General features: G+C 44.1%; 1 protein-coding gene across 1 annotated transcript in view; it reads right to left on the bottom strand.

Moving 5' to 3' along the window:
• LOC126199459 (uncharacterized) overlaps window positions 1–23,522 on the bottom strand; it is a 1,573,541-nt gene that overhangs the window by 910,132 nt on the left and 639,887 nt on the right. Inside the window, exon 5 of the mRNA XM_049936380.1 lies at window positions 17,982–18,017. Within this exon, the coding sequence (XP_049792337.1) occupies window positions 17,982–18,017 (36 nt within the window). The remainder of the gene's footprint in view (window positions 1–17,981; window positions 18,018–23,522) is intronic.

The following is a 23,522-nucleotide window of genomic DNA, read 5'->3' as shown; positions in this document are numbered from 1 at the left end:
TTTATCACTCTGTTTCTACATCTACATCTACATCTACATTCATACTCCGCAAGCCACCCAACGGTGTGTGGCGGAGGGCACTTTACGTGCCACTGTCATTACCTCCCTTTCCTGTTCCAGTCGCGTATGGTTCGCGGGAAGAACGACTGTCTGAAAGCCTCCGAGCGCGCTCTAATCTCTCTAATTTTACATTCGTGATCTCCTCGGGAGGTATAAGTAGGGGGAAGCAATATACTCGATACCTCATCCAGAAACGCACCCTCTCGAAACCTGGCGAGCAAGCTACACCGCGATGCAGAGCGCCTCTCTTGCAGAGTCTGCCACTTGAGTTTATTAAACATCTCCGTAACGCTATCACGCTTACCAAATAACCCTGTGACGAAACGCGCCGCTCTTCTTTGGATCTTCTCTATCTCCTCCGTCAACCCGATCTGGTACGGATCACACACTGATGAGCAATACTCAAGTATAGGTCGAACGAGTGTTTTGTAAGCCACCTCCTTTGTTGCTGGACTACATTTTCTAAGCACTCTCCCAATGAATCTCAACCTGGTACCCGCCTTACCAACAATTAATTTTATATGATCATTCCACTTCAAATCGTTCCGCACGCATACTGTCAGATATTTTACAGAAGTAACTGCTACCAGTGTTTGTTCCGCTATCATATAATCATACAATAAAGGATCCTTCTTTCTATGTATTCGCAATACATTACATTTGTCTATGTTAAGGGACAGTTGCCACTCCCTGCACCAAGTGCCTATCCGCTGCAGATCTTCCTGCATTTCGCTACAATTTTCTAATGCTGCAACTTCTCTGTATACTACAGCATCATCCGCGAAAAGCCGCATGGAACTTCCGACACTATCTACTAGGTCATTTATATATATTGTGAAAAGCAATGGTCCCATAACACTCCCCTGTGGCACGCCAGAGGTTACCTTAACGTCTGTAGACGTCTCTCCATTGATAACAACATGCTGTGTTCTGTTTGCTAAAAAATCTTCAATCCAGCCACACAGCTGGTCTGATATTCCGTAGGCTCTTACTTTGTTTATCAGGCGACAGTGCGGAACTGTATCGAACGCCTTCCGGAAGTCAAGAAAAATAGCATCTACCTGGGAGCCTGTATCTAATATTTTCTTTTACCTCAACATGCTCGGTGACCAAGTGTTGCCTTCTGTTCTACATCTTGATGATGAGTCTGCTGTGGACGCTCCCGTCTTCAAAGGTAACAATTGTGTTCACATGATCGCACGCACACATTACTGGTTTCACGAACACTCAAGCAGTCTACCGCACCTCGAGTGGCTCGCTAAATCCCCCTATTTTTTTAGGGGCGTTCAGTAAGTACTACAATATATTTTTTTCTGATTGCAGGTTGGTTTTATTCATGATCCAATGCACCATATTATTCCCCACCTTTTTGGCCACATGAAACACCATTTTTCAATATAATCTCCGTTCAATAGGACGGCCGAACGCCACCTTACTAGGAGGGCCTGTAAACCCTCATGTTGCCATTCTACTGTTCGACGTCTTGCTGCATCAATAACTTCCTCAACACCAATGTACTGCTCCCTGAGTGCGTTCTTAGTTGGGTCACACAGATGAACGTCAGAAGGTGCGAGATCCAAGCTGTAGGGCTGGATGAGAAACAACAGTGCAACTAAGCTTTGTGAGCTCCTCTCGTGTGCCGCAACTAGTGTGAATTTTTGCCCTGTCACTGAGGAAGAGTAGTTCGTTTGTATCCGTCGATCACCTCCAATGAGAGTGTCCGCACGTTCCAACATTGCAGCAAACACAGCTGTGTGCGGCCGACCGGCACGCGGGAGATCTGACAGGTTTGCCGTGATGACAGACGTATCGCACAACGGCTCACCGTGCTTTTGTTGACTGCCAAGCCTCCATAGACATTCTATACGAGCCTATGAATATCTGCGATGGTCTGGTTTTTCGCCAAAAGAAACTCAGTAACAGCTCTCTGATTGGTACGCATCTCCGTTATAGACGTCATTTTGAAGGCTACGCATAGTGTCGCCACCTATGACAACTGTATGAAATTACAAAAGCTGAAGCGGAAATATTTCACGAGTCCCACAGCAAATTTTGCTTTTTCACAAATGAATTTGGCCCATAAAAAATGTGATTTATCAATTACCGAACGCCCCTCATAGTACCACAGATAACGTAACGGACAATGGATCAGTGAGTGGAATTTAGCATCACCATTCCTGCAGTCTGATAGCTTTTTCGCCAAAAGAAACTCAGTAACAGCTCTCTGATTGGTACGCATCTCCGTTATAGACGTCATTTTGAAGGCTACGCATAGTGTCGCCACCTATGACAACTGTATGAAATTACAAGAGCTGAAGCGGAAATATTTCACGAGTCCCACAACAAATTCTGCTTTTTCACAAATGAATTTGGCCCATAAAAAATGTGATTTATCAATTACCGAACGCCCCTCATAGTACCACAGATAACGTCAGGGACAATGGATCAGTGAGTGGAATGTAGCATCACCATTCCTGCAGTCTGATAGCTCTACGGGATCTAATCATCTACGGGTGGCTTCAGGTAGATATGGCTTGCCCGACGAAATTTGTACACTGTCTTCCTTGCCGAATAGAAGCCACTATCACGGCTAGAGGTGGTGTTACACGTCACGCTATTTCTATAGAAATGTTCCATTTTCAGAACATCTACGTGTACCGATATTATTGTCAATGCAAGTTCATGCCATCCATCACGATATATATATATATATATATATATATATATATATATATATATATATATATATATATATATAAAACATTTTCACATCAGTGATTCACCGCCCCTTTCGTTTATCTTTAGCCGACAGTGAAATACGTAAAAAAACTCAGTATTTTAAAGCAAATTCCAACATCCAATCGTTTTTCTGCAAATGATGTTATCCGTCGATACAACAGACTAAAGAAACAAAAGATAAATAACAAATATACACCCAGAAAACAGAATAGAATGTAAACCATTCCAATGAAATTTCACGGCAATATGTCTCAGAAAATAGAGAAAAGTTTCAGAAAATCTAAGGTTAGAGGTAATGCAGTTTCCAGGTTTACAACACCCTAAAGCTTCGCGTAAAACATAACAGGCCCATATTGCATATGACAAATTTAATGGCTTGTTGTACACAGGACTGACTATAATGATTTTGATAAATATTATATCGGCAAAACCGGCCGCTCTTTTAATGTAAGGCCTAGCACAAATCCAGGGATTATTGTGAACAGTACGCGTATTCTCCACAGGGCGGGAAAAGATTGTGTTCTCAATTTGATTGAAGAGCTTGGGATTTGTAAGGGAAAGAAAAAAACGAAAGCCAGCGAGACTACTCAACAGGCAGATCGATTTTGTAATCAGTGTCAACTTCCCTTTGTTTGACAATGTATTACATTTATCACTGAACGTATCACTTCTGTATATCCTAACCTGCCGTTAATGAGTATAAATTGCATTACGTATTTGCTTCATTTTCTTATCTTGACCGTCATTACTCTCGTGCCTGATTATCATTCTCTGTTTATGTAATGTATGTCATTGATAATATAATCTTATTAATCGACTGGTAGAATGTTTTATTACTCTTTTCTTGGTACAGCGTGTCGGAGGGTACAAGTGGCCCTCTGGCGGTGAAGTACCTCCAGCCACTTATCGCAAGAGGTCTTCATCTGACGTTTATACTGATAGGTGTCATGCATAATTTTGGTATCTGAATCGATTGTAAGCGAGCAGCGATGTTGTAAATCTGTATCGCAGAAGTTTTAAGTTAGTGTCTCTGATGTGCGCGAGGGCGCAGTGGAGCAGACAGTGTTTGGCTTTGGCAGAGAGAGCAGTCAAAGTTTAGTTGCGTCAGAGTGAGCGAGACAATGCTAAGCTGTGTTGGAGTATGGAAGCAATGGCAATATTATATTTCCAATTTAGAGTCTCAATTTATCAATGAATTTTTTGTGAAGGAGGAAGTCTAATGGAATATCAGGTAAATGTTATAATGATGTCACGTTTTCTTTTAGTATTGCTGAGTCATCCGACTAACTTGGTTATTGTACTGAGAGTTGCTAGATTAGAGAGATAGGAAAGTGTATTGTTTGGATGTTAAGAAGTTCATTAAATTTATAATTTGCCTTGAGCACTTTTTCACTGTATACAAAAACCTTAATGTTGTCATTTGTGCGCATATTTCATTTTCTTACCAGCCTTTCTCTTACAATTTTTAATGGATCACGCAACCAAGTGCGTTCGAAAAACAGTTCGATTTGCAATTAACATGGAATTCATAGCCCCTCTCGATTCTGTGTATATGCAATAATTTGTAGCTTTAGCATAGATGTGCGCAAGACAGAGCAGTACTGCAACGCGTTATCCAGATTCGCGCAGAATATAGGTAAGGAGAAGATATTTCGTTTTTTATTTATTCAATTAGGGCCAACTTATGTTATTCAGAGACAGTTTTTGTGATCAATTTTGTAAAACCAATTACTCTAGGTTTCATGTCAAAGTTCATTATTCAGGCAGTTTATACTGTTCAAAATTCTTGCAGTCAGATTGATAAATTTTACAGTATGAAACACTCACCTTTTCATTACGATAATTAATTATTATTACAATGCAGCTTTGCATTTACATTACGAAAGTTCATTTCTTCTTACAGCTCAGAGCTTACAATCAGAAAGAGTACTTCAGTCAATTTTTAAATTATTTAAAAAATAATTTTCACTATTATTTTAAAGAAAACTTTTAAAGCTCGTTTGAACTGTTCATTGCATGTAGTTCCACGTAACTCCAGCAGTTATCGATACATCTACATCTTCATGATTACTCTGCAATTCACAATTAAGAGCCTGGCAGAGGGTTCATCGCTTCCAATGTGGGTGGGCGGCAACACGGAGGAGAAAGTCGGTGATTGAAATTTCACCAGAAAATCCTGCTGAAAGGCCTTTGTTTTAATGATTGCCAACCAAATCCACGTATCATGTCTTTGGCACTCTCTCCCATATTTCGCGATAGAACAAACGAGCTACCCCGTCAGTTCCATCTGAAGCGGATCCCACCCCATACTGCTGTACTCTAGAAGAGGGCGAAGAAGTGCGATGCAAGTGGTCTTAGTAGACCTCTTTCACTTTCTAAGTGTTCTACCAATAAATCGCACTCTTTGGCTTGCTTTACCCACAACATTACCTATCTGGTCGTTCCAATTTAAGTTACTCGTAATTGTAATCCCTAAGTATTCTGATACATGTGTAAGTGGCGTCTGTTCTTTCGGACAAATCCTAAAGAAGACAGCATTTTCATCCAGCAGCCATTTCGAATTAAGACACAAAGGAATTAGCCGGACGAAGTGGCCGAGCGGTTCTAGGCGCTACAGTCTGGAGCCGCACGACCGCTACGGCCGCAGGTTCGAATCCTGCCTCGGGCATGGATGTGTGTGATGTCCTTAGGTTAGTCAGGTTTAAATAGTTCTAAGTTCTAGGGGACTGATGACCTCAGAAGTTAAGTCCCATAGTGCTCAGAGTCATTTGAACCATTTTGAACAAAGGAATTACTGACACTGGCTGCAAGCAGGGATTGACTGAAATCAATGGGAAAAGATGAAAATTTGTGCAGGACTGGGATTCGAACGCGGGTCTCCTGCTTACTAGGCAGATGCTCCGGCCACTAAGCCATGTGGAAACAGTGGTCCTTACAACTGCCCGGACTACCCTAGCACGCCTCCGGTCAGACCCAAATTCTCAACTTATCCACACACTACTAATGTAGTGCACTAGCACATATCCTTAGTACCCGCGACATTTCGCCGATTCCCAGAAGAGTTCGAGCGTGGTGTGCATCTGGAAGGAGGACGGTTCAAACCCGCGTCGGCCATTCTGATTTAGGTTTTCCGTGATTTCCCCAGATCGCTTAAGGCAAATGGCGCGATGGTTCCTTTGAAAGAGCACGGCCGACTTCCCTCCCCACCCTTCCCCAATCCAATGGAAATTATGAACAGCTATATAGGCAACATGGCTACAGATTTCTGCTGTGGACTTCCATCGACTTGCTGAGTCCATGCGACGTCGAGTTTCTGCACTACACCAGGCAAAAGGAGGTCCGACGGACATAACCCATGACTTTTGTCACCTCAGTGCGAGAGTTACATGGAAAGGCATTTCCTCTGCCGTAAATGAGTGTATTCGACTCTTCCAGTACAATTTGGCCGTCTCGCTTTATATATACACACACACACACACACACACACACACACATATATATATATATATATATATATATATATATATATATATGTGTGTGTGTGTGTGTTGGATTGGGGGAGGGGACCAGACAGCGAGGTCATCGGTCCCATCGGGGTAGTGACTGGATTCGTGATGATGTGTTTGTGTGTGTCTGTGCTTTCAGAGTCGAAAAGTAAATGATTGCGAAAACTTCTTAGCAAATAGGGAACATCCTGACATATATAGGGATTAGTAATCACTAGATTTTAGAAGTGAGACAAACCACAACAATATCCAAATCCACCAAAAGTAAAGGCAAAATATAACTATTTAAAAAGTCAGACAAAAATTCGCTTGACGCCTTCCTAAGAGACAGCTTCCACTCTCCCCAACTAACTATGTAAGTGTAGACAAGATATGGGTTAAATTCAAAGAAATAGTATCTGAGGCAGTTGAGAGATTTATACAAAATAAGTTAATAAAAGACGGTACTGATCCCCCATGGCACACAAAACAGGTGAGAACACTGTTGCAGAAGAAACGAAAAAAAGCATGACAATTTTTTTAAAAAAAGAGGACACAAAATCTCCAGAACTGCCAAAGGTTTACTGAAATTGGAAACTTAGTACGGACTTCAATGCGAAACGCTTTTAAAGCCTTCCACAACGGAACTCTGTCTCGATACCTGACAGAAAATACAAAGGGGTTCTGGTCGAATGTGAAGTACACCAGCGGCAAGGCACAATCAGTACCTTCACTGCGCAATACCAGTGGTAATATTACTGACGACAGTGCCACTAAAGAGAATTACTGAACACAGTTTTCCGAAATTGCTTCACCAAAGAACAAGAAGTAAATATTCCACAAATCGAATCGAGAACGACTGTCAACATGACTAACTTAAAAGTAGATGTCTTTGGTGTAGCGAAGCAGCTTGAAGCACTTAACAAAATCTAAGTCTTCCGGTCCTGGTAGCATATCAGCAAGGTTCCTTTCAGAGTATGTTGATGCAATAGCACCATACTTAGAAGTCAAATATAGCCGCTCGCTCGACGAAAGAACTGTACCAAAAGACTGGAAACTTGCACAGGTCACATCAACTCAGGGAAGGGAAGAGGAATAATCCGTTGAATTACAGGTCCATATCACTAACGTCGATTTGCAGTAAGATTATGGAACATATAATGTGTTCGAACATTATGAATTACCTTGCAGGTAACGGTCTACTGACATACAGTCAGCATAGATTCAGAAAATATCGTTCTTGTGGAACACAAGTAGCTTTTTATCCGCACCAAGTGATGAGTTCTATCGACAGGGGATCTAAAATTGATTCCATATTTCTAGATTTCTTCATAAGAGACTTCTAAACAAATTGCGTGCAGATGGAGTACTTCAGTTGTGCGACATGATTCGTGATTTCTTCTGAGTAAGGTCATAGAGCGTCTTAGTCGAAGGAAAATCATCGAGTAAAGGAGAACTGACATCCAGCTTTCCCTAAAGAAGTTTTATAAGCCCTTTGCTGTTCTAAATAAAGGATTTAGGAGGTAATCTTAGAACCCCTCTTGCATGGTTTGCAGATGTTGCTTTCATTTACCGCCTAGTAAAGCTATTAGAAGAACAAAACCGATTGCAAAATGACTTAGATGCGATATCTGAATGGTGCGAAAAGTGGCAATTGTCTCTCGGTAAGGGAAAGTGTGAGGTCATTCACATTAGCACAGGAAGAAATCCTTTAATTTAGATCACACAATAAATCACACGGATCTGAAGTCTGTAAATTCGAGGTAATACCTAGGAATTATAATTACGAACAACTTAAGCCGTTACCATCACGTAGATAATCTTGTAGGGAAGGCAAACCAAAGAACATTTAGAAGATGCGACAGGTGTGTGTGGATTTCTAAGGGACCAAACTGCTGAGGTCATCGGTCCCTAGACTTACACACTACTTAAACTAACTTCCACCAACAACAACACCACACACCCATGCCCGAGGGAGGACTCGAACCTCCGGCGGGAGGGTCCGCGACATGACGCCTCTAACCGCGCGGCCACAGCGCGCGGCGGGCTACTAAAGGCCAGAACACCTAAAGATGCAACAGGTCTACTAAAGAGACCGCCTACACTACATTTCTTCGTCCTCTGCTAGAGTACTGCTGCACTGTACGGGATCTTTACCAGATGGGTTGCCGCGCGGGGTAGCCGCGCGGTCTAGGGGGGCTTGTCACAGTCCGTGCGGCTCCCACCGTCCAAGGTTCGAGTCCTCCCTCGGGCATGGGTGTGTGGTTGTCCTTAGCGTAAGTTAGTTTAAGTAGTGTGTAAGCCTAGGGACCGATGATCTTAGCAGTTTGGTCCCACAGGAACTTACCATAAACTTCCAAACATATTTTGTGGTCGCTGTACCTGAGTTTGTTATAAATAACGCTGTTAAAAAGGTAAATCTGCCGGCACTGTGGCCTACTTTACACCATCGTGATCTGATCCTGTGTACACGTTTTGACAATATATGGTTTCTTAGGGTATTAGGATATGTTTTAAAACAAGTATGCCTCGACATGTTTTAATGCGCATGCTTTTCACTTATATGAAATTACTACTTTTCGTCGTGGCATATTTTATTAAGATCTAGACTATGCGCTTTTTGTATCTGGTATTCCCATGTTTCAGTGCAGATCTGAAGATGGTCAGGGGTGACCGAAACCGGTAGTCTAACAAGTAAGACCAAAAAACATTGGGATCACAGACGGAAATAAAAGAAATTCAGTTACAAATGTTTTTTTATCATATGGCAAACTTAGAGTTCCTTTTCCAGCAACAGTATAAAATACATACAAAAAAGAGAAGAGGCAATACAGCCTTAAGTTATTTGAACAATGTTCCTCCATTCCTACTGAGCTGATCACTTTGTTGAAACATGTCACAGCGCCAAGGAACAGTTGAGAGTCGAAAAATGTTTGTGCACTTACGCGTCGCGACGAATAATTCCTTAGCAATATATACAGTCTCGTGTCGATGTAGTATTACTTTCGTGCAGTACCTACACCAGAAATACAAAATACCTACACTATATCAAGCAAAGTCAATCTTTTTTGCCTGATGAGCCTAACTACATCGGACATTATGGACTTGTTACTGGTTGTTCTTCGTGAGACCGTGCATCATCGCCAACACACGATGTGTTTCCTTCAACTGGATGTCATTCGTCTCGAAATATCGAAGTACTTTAACAAGGGAACTGTGTGACCTCTAAGCTCAGAACAGCAGGAAACTGTGCTTAGCATCTGAACAGCTCACACTGAAAACAGTGGTATGAGACATTCGCATGCAAAACTCTGCGTCTTAACACGACGGATATTTCAATAACCATCTATTCAGAACCTAAGAGAACAACTTTGATAACGTAGATAAACAAAATATCGGTGTAATAAGACCAACAACACACATGTTTAAAAAAAATGGCTCTGAGCACTATGGGACTTAACATCTGTGGTCATCAGTCCCCTAGAACTTAGAACTACTTAAACCTAAGGACATCACACATATTCATTCCCGAGGCAGGATTCGAACCTGCGACCGCAGCGGTCACGCGGTTCCAGACTGAAGCACCTAAAACCGCACGGCTACACCGACCGGCACACATGTTTCAATGTCATGACTTAATGCTAGATTTCCTCTGTGAAAATAATTACGCTATCTGAACAACAAACCTTTTCTACTGACCTAACAGAGTTGCAAACGTATCTAGTCTTCAAAGTGCAGGTGTGTGATTTCAGTGAAGTTTTCACAGCAGTGTGGAACAGAACAATCTGACTGAAGTCACTTTTTTCAAATTTAGTGTCAATTCTGCAGTGAAGCAGTCCAATATCACACGTCCCACAAATAACATTCTCAAACGATCATAATGGTATATCAATGTCATAAGCAGCATCTTGCCAACCATACTGTAACATATATAAATATACGAAGATGGTATTTATTCTTTTGGACATGTCCGAAAGAACAGATACCATCTTCATATACACTCCTGGAAATTGAAATAAGAACACCGTGAATTCACTGTCCCAGGAAGGGGAAACTTTATTGACACATTCCTGGGGTCAGATACATCACATGATCACACTGACAGAACCACAGGCACATAGACACAGGCAACAGAGCATGCACAATGTCGGCACTAGTACAGTGTATATCCACCTTTCGCAGCAATGCAGGCTGCTATTCTCCCATGGAGACGATCGTAGAGATGCTGGATGTAGTCCTGTGGAACGGCTTGTCATGCCATTTCCACCTGGCGCCTCAGTTGGACCAGCGTTCGTGCTGGACGTGCAGACCGCGTGAGACGACGCTTCATCCAGTCCCAAACATGCTCAATGGGGGACAGATCCGGAGATCGTGCTGGCCAGGGTAGTTGACTTACACCTTCTAGAGCACGTTGGGTGGCACGGGATACATGCGGACGTGCATTGTCCTGTTGGAACAGCAAGTTCCCTTGCCGGTCTAGGAATGGTAGAACGATGGGTTCGATGACGGTTTGGATGTACCGTGCACTATTCAGTGTCCCCTCGACGATCACCAGTGGTGTACGGCCAGTGTAGGAGATCGCTCCCCATACCATGATGCCGGGTGTTGGCCCTGTGTGCCTCGGTCGTATGCAGTCCTGATTGTGGCGCTCACCTGCACGGCGCCAAACACGCATACGACCATCATTGGCACCAAGGCAGAAGCGACTCTCATCGCTGAAGACGACACGTCTCCATTCGTCCCTCCATTCACGCCTGTCGCGACACCACTGGGGGCGGGCTGCACGATGTTGGGGCGTGAGCGGAAGACGGCCTAACGGTGTGCGGGACCGTAGCCCAGCTTCATGGAGACGGTTGCGAATGGTCCTCGCCGATACCCCAGGAGCAACAGTGTCCCTAATTTGCTGGGAAGTGGCGGTGCGGTCCCCTACGGCACTGCGTAGGATCCTACGGTCTTGGCGTGCATCCGTGCGTCGCTGCGGTCCGGTCCCAGGTCGACGGGCACGTGCACCTTCCGCCGACCACTGGCGACAACATCGATGTACTGTGGAGACCTCACGCCCCACGTGTTGAGCAATTCGGCGGTACGTCCACCCGGCCTCCCGCATGCCCACTATACGCCCTCGCTCAAAGTCCGTCAACTGCACATACGGTTCACGTCCACGCTGTCGCGGCATGCTACCAGTGTTAAAGACTGCGATGGAGCTCCGTATGCCACGGCAAACTGGCTGACACTGACGGCGGCGGTGCACAAATGCTGCGCAGCTAGCGCCATTCGACGGCCAACACCGCGGTTCCTCGTGTGTCCGCTGTGCCGTGCGTGTGATCATTGCTTGTACACCCCTCTCGCAGTGTCCGGAGCAAGTATGGTGGGTCTGACACACCGGTGTCAATGTGTTCTTTTTTCCATTTCCAGGAGTGTAGATTAGGCTTACCGGCCAATGATCTACTTCAGTGCGGATGCACTCACATTGCTCAAACTCTTACGGGAATCGGTAGATTGACTGCCGCGAGTAATGAGTATAGTGGGCAGGGGCACTACAAATGTAGTGTGTGGACAGTAAGTTGGGAATGTGGGTCTCACGGGAAGCGTGCCAGAGATAAGTCCCTGCAGTCGCACTACCCTCTGTGTCCTCGATGGCTCAGTCGGATAGAGCGTCTGTCATGTAAACAGGAGAATCTGGGTTCGAGTACCGGTCGGGGCACACATTTTCAACTGTCCTCGTTTATATTTTTCAACGTTTGTAAGCAGCTTAAGGTCTGGATGTCAGTGTAATTTGATACTGTAACTTAGGCTTGTACCTGAGTGCAGAAAGTTGATTCTGTAGCACACAGTGGAGTCTGATGATGAAATATTCGTGTAATTTTACTTGTGGTTAATCACATTGTTGTTGTTGTTGTGGTCTTCAGTCCTGAGACTGGTTTGATCCAGCTCTCCATGCAACTCTATCCTGTGCAAGCTTCTTCATCTCCCAGTACCTACTGCAACCTACATCCTTCTGAATCTGCTTAGTGTATTCATCTCTTGGTCTCCCCCTACGATTTTTACCCTCCACGCTGCCCTCCAATACTAAATTGGTGATCCCTTGATGCCTCAGAACATGTCCTACCAACCGATCCCTTCTTCTGGTCAAGCTGTGCCACAAACTCCTCTTCTCCCCAATCCTATTCAGTACCTCCTCATTAGTTATGTGATCTACCCATCTAATCTTCAGCATTCTTCTGTAGCACCACATTTCGAAAGCTTCTATTCTCTTCTTCTCCAAACTATACTCCTGGAAATGGAAAAAAAGGACACATTGACACCGGTGTGTCAGACCCACCATACTTGCTCCGGACACTGCGAGAGGGGTGTACAAGCAATGATCACACGCACGGCACAGCGGACACACGAGGAACCGCGGTGTTGGCCGTCGAATGGCGCTAGCTGCGCAGCATTTGTGCACCGCCGCCGTCAGTGTCAGCCAGTTTGCCGTGGCATACGGAGCTCCATCGCAGTCTTTAACACTGGTAGCATGCCGCGACAGCGTGGACGTGAACCGTATGTGCAGTTGACGGACTTTGAGCGAGGGCGTATAGTGGGCATGCGGGAGGCCGGGTGGACGTACCGCCGAATTGCTCAACACGTGGGGCGTGAGGTCTCCACAGTACATCGATGTTGTCGCCAGTGGTCGGCGGAAGGTGCACGTGCCCGTCGACCTGGGACCGGACCGCAGCGACGCACGGATGCACGCCAAGACCGTAGGATCCTACGCAGTGCCGTAGGGGACCGCACCGCCACTTCCCAGCAAATTAGGGACACTGTTGCTCCTGGGGTATCGGCGAGGACCATTCGCAACCGTCTCCATGAAGCTGGGCTACGGTCCCGCACACCGTTAGGCCGTCTTCCGCTCACGCCCCAACATCGTGCAGCCCGCCCCCAGTGGTGTCGCGACAGGCGTGAATGGAGGGACGAATGGAGACGTGTCGTCTTCAGCGATGAGAGTCGCTTCTGCCTTGGTGCCAATGATGGTCGTATGCGTGTTTGGCGCCGTGCAGGTGAGCGCCACAATCAGGACTGCATACGACCGAGGCACACAGGGCCAACACCCGGCATCATGGTATGGGGAGCGATCTCCTACACTGGCCGTACACCACTGGTGATCGTCGAGGGGACACTGAATAGTGCACGGTACATCCAAACCGTCATCGAACCCATCGCTCTACCATTCCTAGACCGGCAAGGGAACTTGCTGTTCCAACAGGACAATGCACGTCCGCATGTATCCCGTGCCACCCAACGTGCTCTAGAAGGTGTAAGTCAACTACCCTGGCCAGCAAGATCTCCGGATCTGTCCTCCATTGAGCATGTTTGGGACTGGATGAAGCGTCGTCTCACGCGGTCTGCACGTCCAGCACGAACGCTGGTCCAGCTGAGGCGCCAGGTGGAAATGGCATGGCAAGCCGTTCCACAGGACTACATCCAGCATCTCTACGATCGTCTCCATGGGAGAATAGCAGCCTGCATTGCTGCGAAAGGTGGATATACACTGTACTAGTGCCGAAATTGTGCATGCTCTGTTGCCTGTGTCTATGTGCCTGTGGTTCTGTCAGTGTGATCATGTGATGTATCTGACCCCAGGAATGTGTCAATAAAGTTTCCCCTTCCTGGGACAATGAATTCACGGTGTTCTTATTTCAATTTCCAGGAGTGTATTTACCGTCCATGTTTCACTTCCATACATGGCTACACTCCATACAAATACTTTCAGAAATGACTTCCTGACACTTAAATCTATACTCGATGTTAACAAATTTCTCTTCTTCAGAAACGCTTTCCTTGCCATTGCCAGTCTACATTTTATATCCTCTCTACTTCGACCATCATCAGTTATTTTGCTCCCCAAATAGCAAAACTCCTTTACTACTTTAAGTGTCTCATTTCCTAATCTAATACCCTCTACATCACCCGACTTAATTCGACTACATTCCATTATCCTCGTTTTGCTTTTGTTGATGTTCATCTTATATCCTCCCTTCAAGACTCCATCCATTCCGTTCAACTGCTCTTCCAAGTCCTTTGCTGTCTCTGACAGAATTACAATGTCATCGGCGAACCTCCAAGTTTTTATTTCTTCTCCATGGATTTTAATATCTACTCCGAATTTTTCTTTTGTTTCCTTTACTGCTTGCTCAATATACAGATTGAATAACATCGGGGAGAGGCTACAACCCTGTCTTACTCCCTTCCCAACCACTGCTTCCCTTTCATGTCCCTCGACTCTTATAACTGCCATCTGGTTTCTGTACAAATTGTAAATAGCCTTTCGCTCTCTGTATTTTACCCCTGCCACCTTTAGATTTTGAAAGAGAGTATTCCAGTCAACATTGTCAAAAGCTTTCTCTAAGTCTACAAATGCTAGAAACGTAGGTTTACCTTCCCTTAATCTTTCTTCTAAGATAAGTCGTAAGGTCAGTATTGCCTCACGTGTTCCAGTATTTCTACGGAATCCAAACTGATCTTCCCCGAGGTCGGCTCCTACTAGTTTTTCCATTCGTCTGTAAATAATTCGTGTTAGTATTTTGCAGCTGTGGCTTATTAAACTGATTGTTCGGTAATTCTCACATCTGTCAACACCTGCTTTCTTTGGGATTGGAATTATTATATTCTTCTTGAAGTCTGAGGGTATTTCGTCTGTTTCATACATCTTGCTCACCAGATGGTAGAGTTTTGTCAGGACTGGCTCTCCCAAGGCCGTCAGTAGTTCCAATGGAATGTTGTCTACTCCCGGGGCCTTGTTTCGACTCAGGTCTTTCAGTGCTCTGTCAAACTCTTCACGCAGTATCGTATCTCCCATTTCATCTTCATCTACATCCTCTTCCATTTCCATAATATTGTCCTCAAGTACATCGCCCTTGTATAGACCCTCTATATACTCCTTCCACCTTTCTGCTTTCCCTTCTTTGCTTAGAACTGGGTTTCCATCTGAGCTCTTGATGTTCATACAAGTGGTTCTCTTATCTCCAAAGGTCTCTTTAATTTTCCTGTAGGCAGTATCTATCTTACCCCTAGTGAGAGAAGCCTCTACATCCTTACATTTGTCCTCTAGCCATCCCTGCTTAGCCATTTTACACTTCCTGTCGATCTCATTTTCGAGACTTTTGTATTCCTTTTTGCCTGCTTCATTTACTGCATTTTTATATTTTCTCCTTTCATCAATTAAATTCAATATTTCTTCTGTTATGTGGTGTCACCGCTAGACACCACACTTGCTAGGTGGTAACTTAAATCGGCCGCGGTCCTGTAGTACATGTCGGACCCGCGTGTCGCCACTGTGTAATCGCAATCCTAGCGCCACCACATGGCAGGTCACAATACACGGACTAGACCTCGCCCCAGTTGTACGGACGACATTGCTTGCGACCAGACCTACCAAGTCTTCCTCTCATTTGCCGAGAGACAGATTGAATAGCCTTCAGCTAGTCCATAGCTACTACCTAGCAAGGCGCCATTTGTATCAGTGCTTATAGCTAACGAATATTCACGAGAGATGTATTCCAAGGATTCATTAAAGTTAAGTATAAAAGAAGCTCCCTTCTTTTCTTTATAGTTTTCATCCAGTATCCTGTTTCAGACTTCACGCCCGTCTGCGTTAGTTTAGCGTGCACCTAGCTACCTCATTGTGTCTAGGCTGTATGGTCTAGACACAACATGTTACCCAAGGATTTCTACTAGCCCTCGTCTTTTTACCTACTTGATCCTCTGCTGCCTTCACTACTTCATCCCTCAAAGCTACCCAATCTTCTTCTACTGAATTTCTTTCCCCCACTTCTGTCAATTGTTCCCTTACGCTCTCCCTGAAACTCTGTACAACCTCTGGTTTAGTCAGTTTATCCAGGTCCCATCTCCTTAAATTCCCACCTTTTTGCAGTTTCTTCAGTTTTAATCTACAGTTCATAACCAATTGATTGTGGTCAGAGTCCACATCTGCCCCTGGAAATGTCTTACAATTTAAAACCTGGTTCCTAAATCTCTGTCTTACCATTATATAATCTATCTGATACCTTTTAGTATCTCCAGGGTTCTTCCATGTATACAACCTTCTATCATGATTCTTAAACCAAGTGTTAGCTATGATTAAGTTGTGCTCTGTGCAAAATTCTACCAGGCGGCTTCCTCTTTCATTTCTTAGCCCCAATCCATATTCACCTACTACGTTTCCTTCTCTCCCTTTTCCTACACTCGAATTCCAGTCACCCATGACTATTAAACTTTCGTCTCCCTTCACTATCTGAATAATTTCTTTAATTTCATCATACATTTGTTCGATTTCTTCGTCAGCTGCAGAGCTAGTTGGCATATAAACTCGTACTACTGTAGTAGGTGTGGGCTTCGTATCTATCTTGGCCACAATAATGCGTTCACTAAGCTGTTTGTAGTAGCTTACCCGCGTTCCTATTTTCCTATTCATTATTAAACCTACTCCTGCATTACCCCTATTTGACTTTGTGTTTATAACCCTGTAGTCACCTGACCAGAAGTCTTGTTCCTCCTGCCACCGAACTTCACTAATTCCCACTATATCTAACTTTAACCTATCCATTTCCCTTTTCAAATTTTCTAACCTACCTGCCCGATTAAGGGACCTGACATTCCACGCTCCGATCCGTAGAACGCCAGTTTTCTTTCTCCTGATAACGACAGCCTCTTGAGTAGTCCCCGCCCGGAGATCCGAATGGGGGACTATTTTACCTCCGGAATATTTTACCCAAGAGGACGCCATCATCATTTAATCATACAGTAAAGCTGCATGTCCTCGGGAAAAATTACGGCCGTAGTTTCCCCTTGCTTTCAGCCGTTCGCAGTACCAGCACAGCAAGGCCGTTTTGGTTATTGTTACAAGGCCAGATCAGTCAATCATCCAGACTGTTGCCCCTGCAACTACTGAAAAGGCTGCTGCCCCTCTTCAGGAACCACACGTTTGTCTGGCCTCTCAACAGATACCCCTCCGTTGTGGTTGTACGGCTATCTGTATCGCTGAGGCACGCAAGCCTCCCCACCAACGGCAAGGTCCATGGTTCATGGGGGGGGGGGGGGTTTAAAATCACATTATATTTTTACAAAATCAACAATCCTTGTCATGTAGAGATTATATTACCTAAAGAAGTAAACATCAAGAGTTGGCAATATTTTGACTTCGATGGCAATATCTTAAACATAACATACTTGTACGGAAAACATCCATTCAACTAAAATTCTTCTCTAATATATCTTGAACAGGTGATCATTAAATGACTCTTGTGGTAAGATGCGCAGTTTTGCATGCGAATTACTTATACGACTCTTTTTGGGGTGAGCGATTTATATTGTAAGCACATCCTTGTACGGTTCGGAGCGTTCGAGATAATGCACTTCCCTTTTAAGATGTAAGGGAGTAAACTATACGTACTAATACGGTTTCTTAAACATGTATCAAGCCCATATGTGGCACCTCTCACTTGCCTATCTGATGTGGCCCTTGATGTTCTTCTACCACAGATTGATATGAATTGCAGTGTTGCTTTCGTATGAATAAACAAGACTAGAGTAACTTACATTTTAAGTGGATATTTTAATTTTCAATTTAAAGATTACTTAAATGTTCTTAATCATAAGAAGAGCATAGAAGGTACGTATACTATTAGGAATTTTGTGTGACTAGCTATTCTCTGCACTTACCTAAGCCGAGATGAGCCTGCAGAGGTTTGGATAGACCTGCAACAACAAAAAAAAAGTCAGAATGTAGCTACATAAAGCATCTGAACACATAACACAATTGCGTAGCAGGCCAGAGTAGTGAATCATTAAGACCTAAATTCTCCCTCCAGGTATGCGCGGTTCCCAGACGCTCTTCTATCTTCAGAGAATCACAGCTGACTTCAATATATGTCCGTGTTCTAAAAAGCGAGAAAATGCTACGTTTTACTAGTATCTCCAAAAAAACTACGTAAACAGCGAGGTTTGTTGTGTTTGTCATTTCCTTGTGAAAATATTACCTCTAAAAGAAATCAGAAGTCACACATGATCAATTACAAATCCAGCATATAAGTGTATTAGCAACATTTATCAAGCAGGTTCCAAGCAGCCTGCATTATGTGAAGATAACGTACTCCTCACCTTGCTCAAATCTATAGGAGAAACTCTGCGTGATGGGCTAAGGAATACTGTTTCTGCTGCGCTGTTCAGAAAAGAGCGTTAATATCAAGTACAGATAGGCGCAACCGTTGATCAGGTGGTACAACAGCCTGAGTGTATGGATACCCATGCACCTGAAAGCCATAGCCAAGATAGCTGTGCATAAAGTAGACAAATAAAACTGCTCAAAAAGTTTGCACTACTACCATGATTTGCGTATTTTTTGCAACGCAAACCTCTTCATTAACATACTTTTGACTTCAGGAAACCGCTATGTACAGATACTGTCTAATGGAGCTAAGAGTAAACTTGCGTTTCCAGTGCAACTCAAGCAGAGTGAGTGGGATATTTTCATGACACCTTGTAGAAAAGAGATAAGACGGCCTGGTACCAATGAAAGCGTCAGGGACAGAGTCCCACAGGCTCGGCAAGGAGGTGCGCCAGTCATGTTTTGGGCCAGTGATACGTTCGGACGTCAGGCGCCTCTGATCGTTCTTAATTTGATAAATATGAAGTATCAGGAAGGATCCCATAACGTATTGTACAGCCCCCCCCCCCCCCCCCCCCCCCATTCAGCAATAGGTTCGTCTTTCAAGACGATGAAGTACAATCACACCAGATCCACCATGTGAATACTTTCCTCCTAGAGGCATGAATCGGTCATAAGGAATAGTTCGCAGTGTGTGCTCAGGTGAATCGGATTGAGAGAGCTCAGCTAAGGGACTGTCAACACCTCTCAAAATTGTAGCGTGTCAACGCATGGGGTGGAGTAACATAGTACTAGGTGTTACCCAGCTGCAGATTTTGATGTCAAAATGTGCACTTTCCAACAGATTGCGTTTATTTTAAGTGGTATCTGGTTTTTTTTTTCATTTAATAAAATTGCAGCCATATAGCCATATACAGTTACTTACATTTACATTTTACATTTTTGCATATTCATTTATCGATTTCACTCTTTTTATTGCACAGTTCTATGTGATATCATTCACAGGCTTCGTTACACAGTTCACATACACATGTTGTGTTTGGGTCGTGATAAGTTTTGTTCTTGCAAATTAGATGATGAAAGCCGTGAATTGAAAATCTAGCTACGACGTGTCGCAGTTCGAAGTTTGGTGTTGTCCATGAGCGGTTCGTCATTGCTTCGGTGCCGTAGAACTCTGGCCATACTTTTTCTCGTTTGTCCTCCATGATTTCTGGAAGCCCTGGGGTGTGGCATCATATATAGATTTGATGTCTTCAATTAGGAATGTCTCTCTCGCTAGCAGGTACACTAATCTAGATCTTGTTGTCTTTGAGAGAGCTAGTGCTCTTTTTAGATAAGTCGATTTTACCTTTTCTAGTGTTTCTAGATTTTTTTCTGTCAGATGGTCCCATATAACCTCCATCACATAGGCCAGGATTGGCAAGATTGTTGCGTTGAATAATTTCATGGGCGTTTCTAGACTGAGTAGGCGGATGTTTTTGATGTCCTGTATTGCTATTATTGTTTGGGCTGCACGTTCTGTTGTATGTTTTGTGAAGCATTTGGCTGTTGGTTGCAATGTCACCCCTAGGTACTTAAAGTCTGATGAGATTTTTATTTTTTGTCCCCTGATGTTGATTTCCACATTCTTGGGTTTTTTCACTCCTTTTCTGAAAATCACCATTTCCGTCTTTGTTATGTTTATGTGTAGTTCGTGTTCACTGTACCATTTGTCTATTTTATCAATTTTTTTCTGCAGCTTCTGTATATCTGTTGAACTTAGGCTATGTCGTCAGCGTATGCATATATGTGTACATCTTCATCATTTTCTCCAATTCACAGTATTTGTTTTTACTGCATTGTGTAAAAGTGTCGGGACCGCAAACACCGTTAAGTGCCAGGATGGCTGTCTGACGACGGCGTGTGCAGGACGATGGGTTACGTACTACCAGCTCCCTGGTGGTTGTGGACTCAGAAGAGCTCAATCAGCAATAACACTCCTTGTTCACTAAGATGCTCGTACAGATGGTGATGGCAGAGACTTGCTGGCGCACATAGACACCCAAACTGTGCGAGTATGCAGGGAGGCAGCCATTCATAGCCTAATTGGTCTGCCAACCCATCCAACTGTGTGTGGACATCAGTGACTGCTCAGCGGACCCTACCTGCCTGCGCTGACGGAGTATGGGCTGGCAGATAGCAATCGGGGGTAGCAGGCAGAAGTTCACCAGCCGAGCCGACAGACCCTGACCACACCGCAGACTCTTCGCCCATACGAAGGCGGACAAGTCTGCCAACCAAAATCAACATGACGGTTGTTGTGGCAACATCCTTTTGTGCAGACCCGTTCGCCTGTTTGTGATGATGGGTCTGTGATCGGGTCTATCGACTCGACTGGCAGACCTCTACCCGCTAGGCCTGAATGCTACCTGCCAGCCCACAATCTGAAAGTGCAGGCAGGTAGTGTCTGGCAAGCAGTCGGCAGTGTCCACACACAGTCGGACGCGTCGGCCAATGGGATGGGTCGGTGAATAGTTGGGCTATGAATGGGTGTCTGAAGAGCGCGCTTCAACGTGATGACAGCTCCTCTTCTACTCTTGCAGATGCGAGACTGACATCAGGCTTGCAGCAAGTGCAGACGGTTGAGTTGGACAGCTGGCCGCTCCCAACGGTCGGTCAGGCTGTATGGCGCTAGGGTGTAGGCGCTTGGAGATGGCCAGATACTAGATGCTGTCACAGAGAATGTGGTCCCATCTTGGTGGAACCATCTCATGTCCTGCTACCATCAGATCGAACAGCAACTAGCTAATGGTGAAGCTAGACAGTCGAAACTGACTGCCCCACATAGAACTAACAGCTGCGTGGATTATGTCTCGGTGTCAGCAGTACTGAAAGACAGGCTGTTAGTGTCTAAGTGGCGAGCATTTACTTTTGATCTTGCTAGGTTTGTTGTGACAGTGCCCCACCTTTGGTAACCTGGGCGACCAAAATTGTGTAGCGGTGGGTCATGGCATGCAGAAATACAGCTTCCCAAAGAGGGGCTATGGTCTTGTACTATACTGCGCCAGCAATATTTCAGCCCCAGCAGCAGGTTTTTATTGACAGCTCACTTTCCCACATCTCCACAGGTTGTGAAGTCTGCACAGAATGATGTTGCCACAACAATTGTAATGTTGTTTTTGTTTCATAAGACTTGTTCTTCCAGTCCCTGATCCCCTTGATCTAAATCCAAACACGTTCGCAAATACACAGGTAGCGAAATTCTTTTTCGAGCAACTTATGAATCTCATACCCAGAAGTCCATACCAGCTCCAAGAGTTGTGAGCCCTCCTGAGAAAATACCTTGGAGGACAACATTGTTATAGTAAAAAATCGGAAGTACAGTCGTTTATACAAGATTCTTTTTTGGGACCAATAGCAAGAGGTTTTTATATTTTTATAGGACATGGAAAGATGCTGATCCTCATACAAAGGAAGATGAGTGTTCAGTCCAGTTCATGTTTTCATCTGTTGTTATTCCTGTGCTCTTCGTAGAGTCCGAGAAATTTATGTTTGTCCCATTTAGAATTAAAGAGTGTAGTGAAATTGAAATGACGGGCTAATATGCCTAGAATCAACTACCAGAAGAGCTTGGGTTCTGCATTGCTTACGCTTTAACCCTATATTCTGTATCTATTTTGACTGATCAGGCACACAGGTCGGCATTAACATTCCTAATAGCTATATCTAATATATTCGATTTTGCACTTGAGTATAGCCTCCTCAGTTCTTATGTGGCATGTACGCTACGTACATTTCTTTTCCTAGCTCAAAGAATAAACTAAACACACTGTGGCTGACTGTAGCATATACGTTACACCACTGCTATCAGTGCGTCATTTGTTTTCGTTTCTGCGAGTTCCCAGTAAGTGGCAACATTTGCTTAGCAAAAACTGTTTATAGCACTGTCAGCATGTTGTTGAGGAATAAAGTTAATTTGTTTGTTTTTAGAAATTTTGGATAAGAATGCGTTAAGAACACGCCCACGCTGTAATATGCTGCTGTACCTTTCGCTATCGAATAACTGTTTCTTTAATCACAACAATACAGCGAAATAGCAACGACCTGTACTGTTTTCATAATTTTTAGGTGTTTAATATTGAGCTTTACTTGCTTCATATTGAGTCTTCTGAGTACTGGACATGTTCCAGTTTTTTCTAACACAAACTGTATACAGTTTGAACATGTTCTAAAATTTTGGTAAATTACATAACTTTCTTGACTTCAGTCTATTGATCTTATTTTGTAACAAAACAACGACTTGACCAGCAATACAAAATTTTCATTCATAAAATGTAAGCTCATGTCTGCGGAGGTTAACTGCAAGCCATCGGCACACACGCTGTATTTACCAGAAGGGCACCGGACCTAATTCTGAGACCTGGGGCGTTGCACGATACTACTGATTTACACTGTGACTTCATGGCCCCTAATATGACCAGTCCTTGACGACACATCGGGTACAAGTGAAACTATTATACTGCACTCTAAGAATTTAGGTTTCTATGTACCAGTTAGCGGAAGCAGTGTTACCGAATGAGGCGGCGCAGTGGTTAGCACACTGGACTCGCATTCGGAAGGAAGACGGTTCAAACACGCGCCCGGCAGTCCAGATTTAGGTTTTCCGTGATTTCCCTAAGTCTCTCCAGGCAAATGCCGAGGTGGCTCCTTTGAAAGGACATGGCCGATTTCCTTCCGTATCTCTGAGACAATCGGGGCTTGTGCTCTTTCTCTAACGACCTCGATGTTGACTGGACATTAAGTCCCATTCTTCCATTGCAAGCAGTGTTGAAAACTTATCTCCAATGCTCAAATCCGACACCTGAATGATTGTCTTTATCCATGACTGCAGCGTGGCTTTGTATCTATAGAAATCTGTACAAAACACTTTAATTATGTTGCAAGACAATTTATCCACGGTGTAGTTATCATCATAAATCACAACTGAATTTGTAACCGAATGTTGTGCATCACTTTAGTTTGCGAGGTATGTCAACTTAGACCATTTCTGTTTGCAGATCCCATGTTTACACCGAACTTTATCTGTGTCATTCCTGCTTCACGCTGCATCTTTCCAG

Source organism: Schistocerca nitens, chromosome 8 (assembly GCF_023898315.1).
Source record: "Schistocerca nitens isolate TAMUIC-IGC-003100 chromosome 8, iqSchNite1.1, whole genome shotgun sequence".
Lineage (NCBI taxonomy): Eukaryota > Metazoa > Arthropoda > Insecta > Orthoptera > Acrididae > Schistocerca > Schistocerca nitens.
Note: the sequence above shows the minus strand (reverse complement) of the source record. Positions and strands in the feature narration are given on the sequence as shown.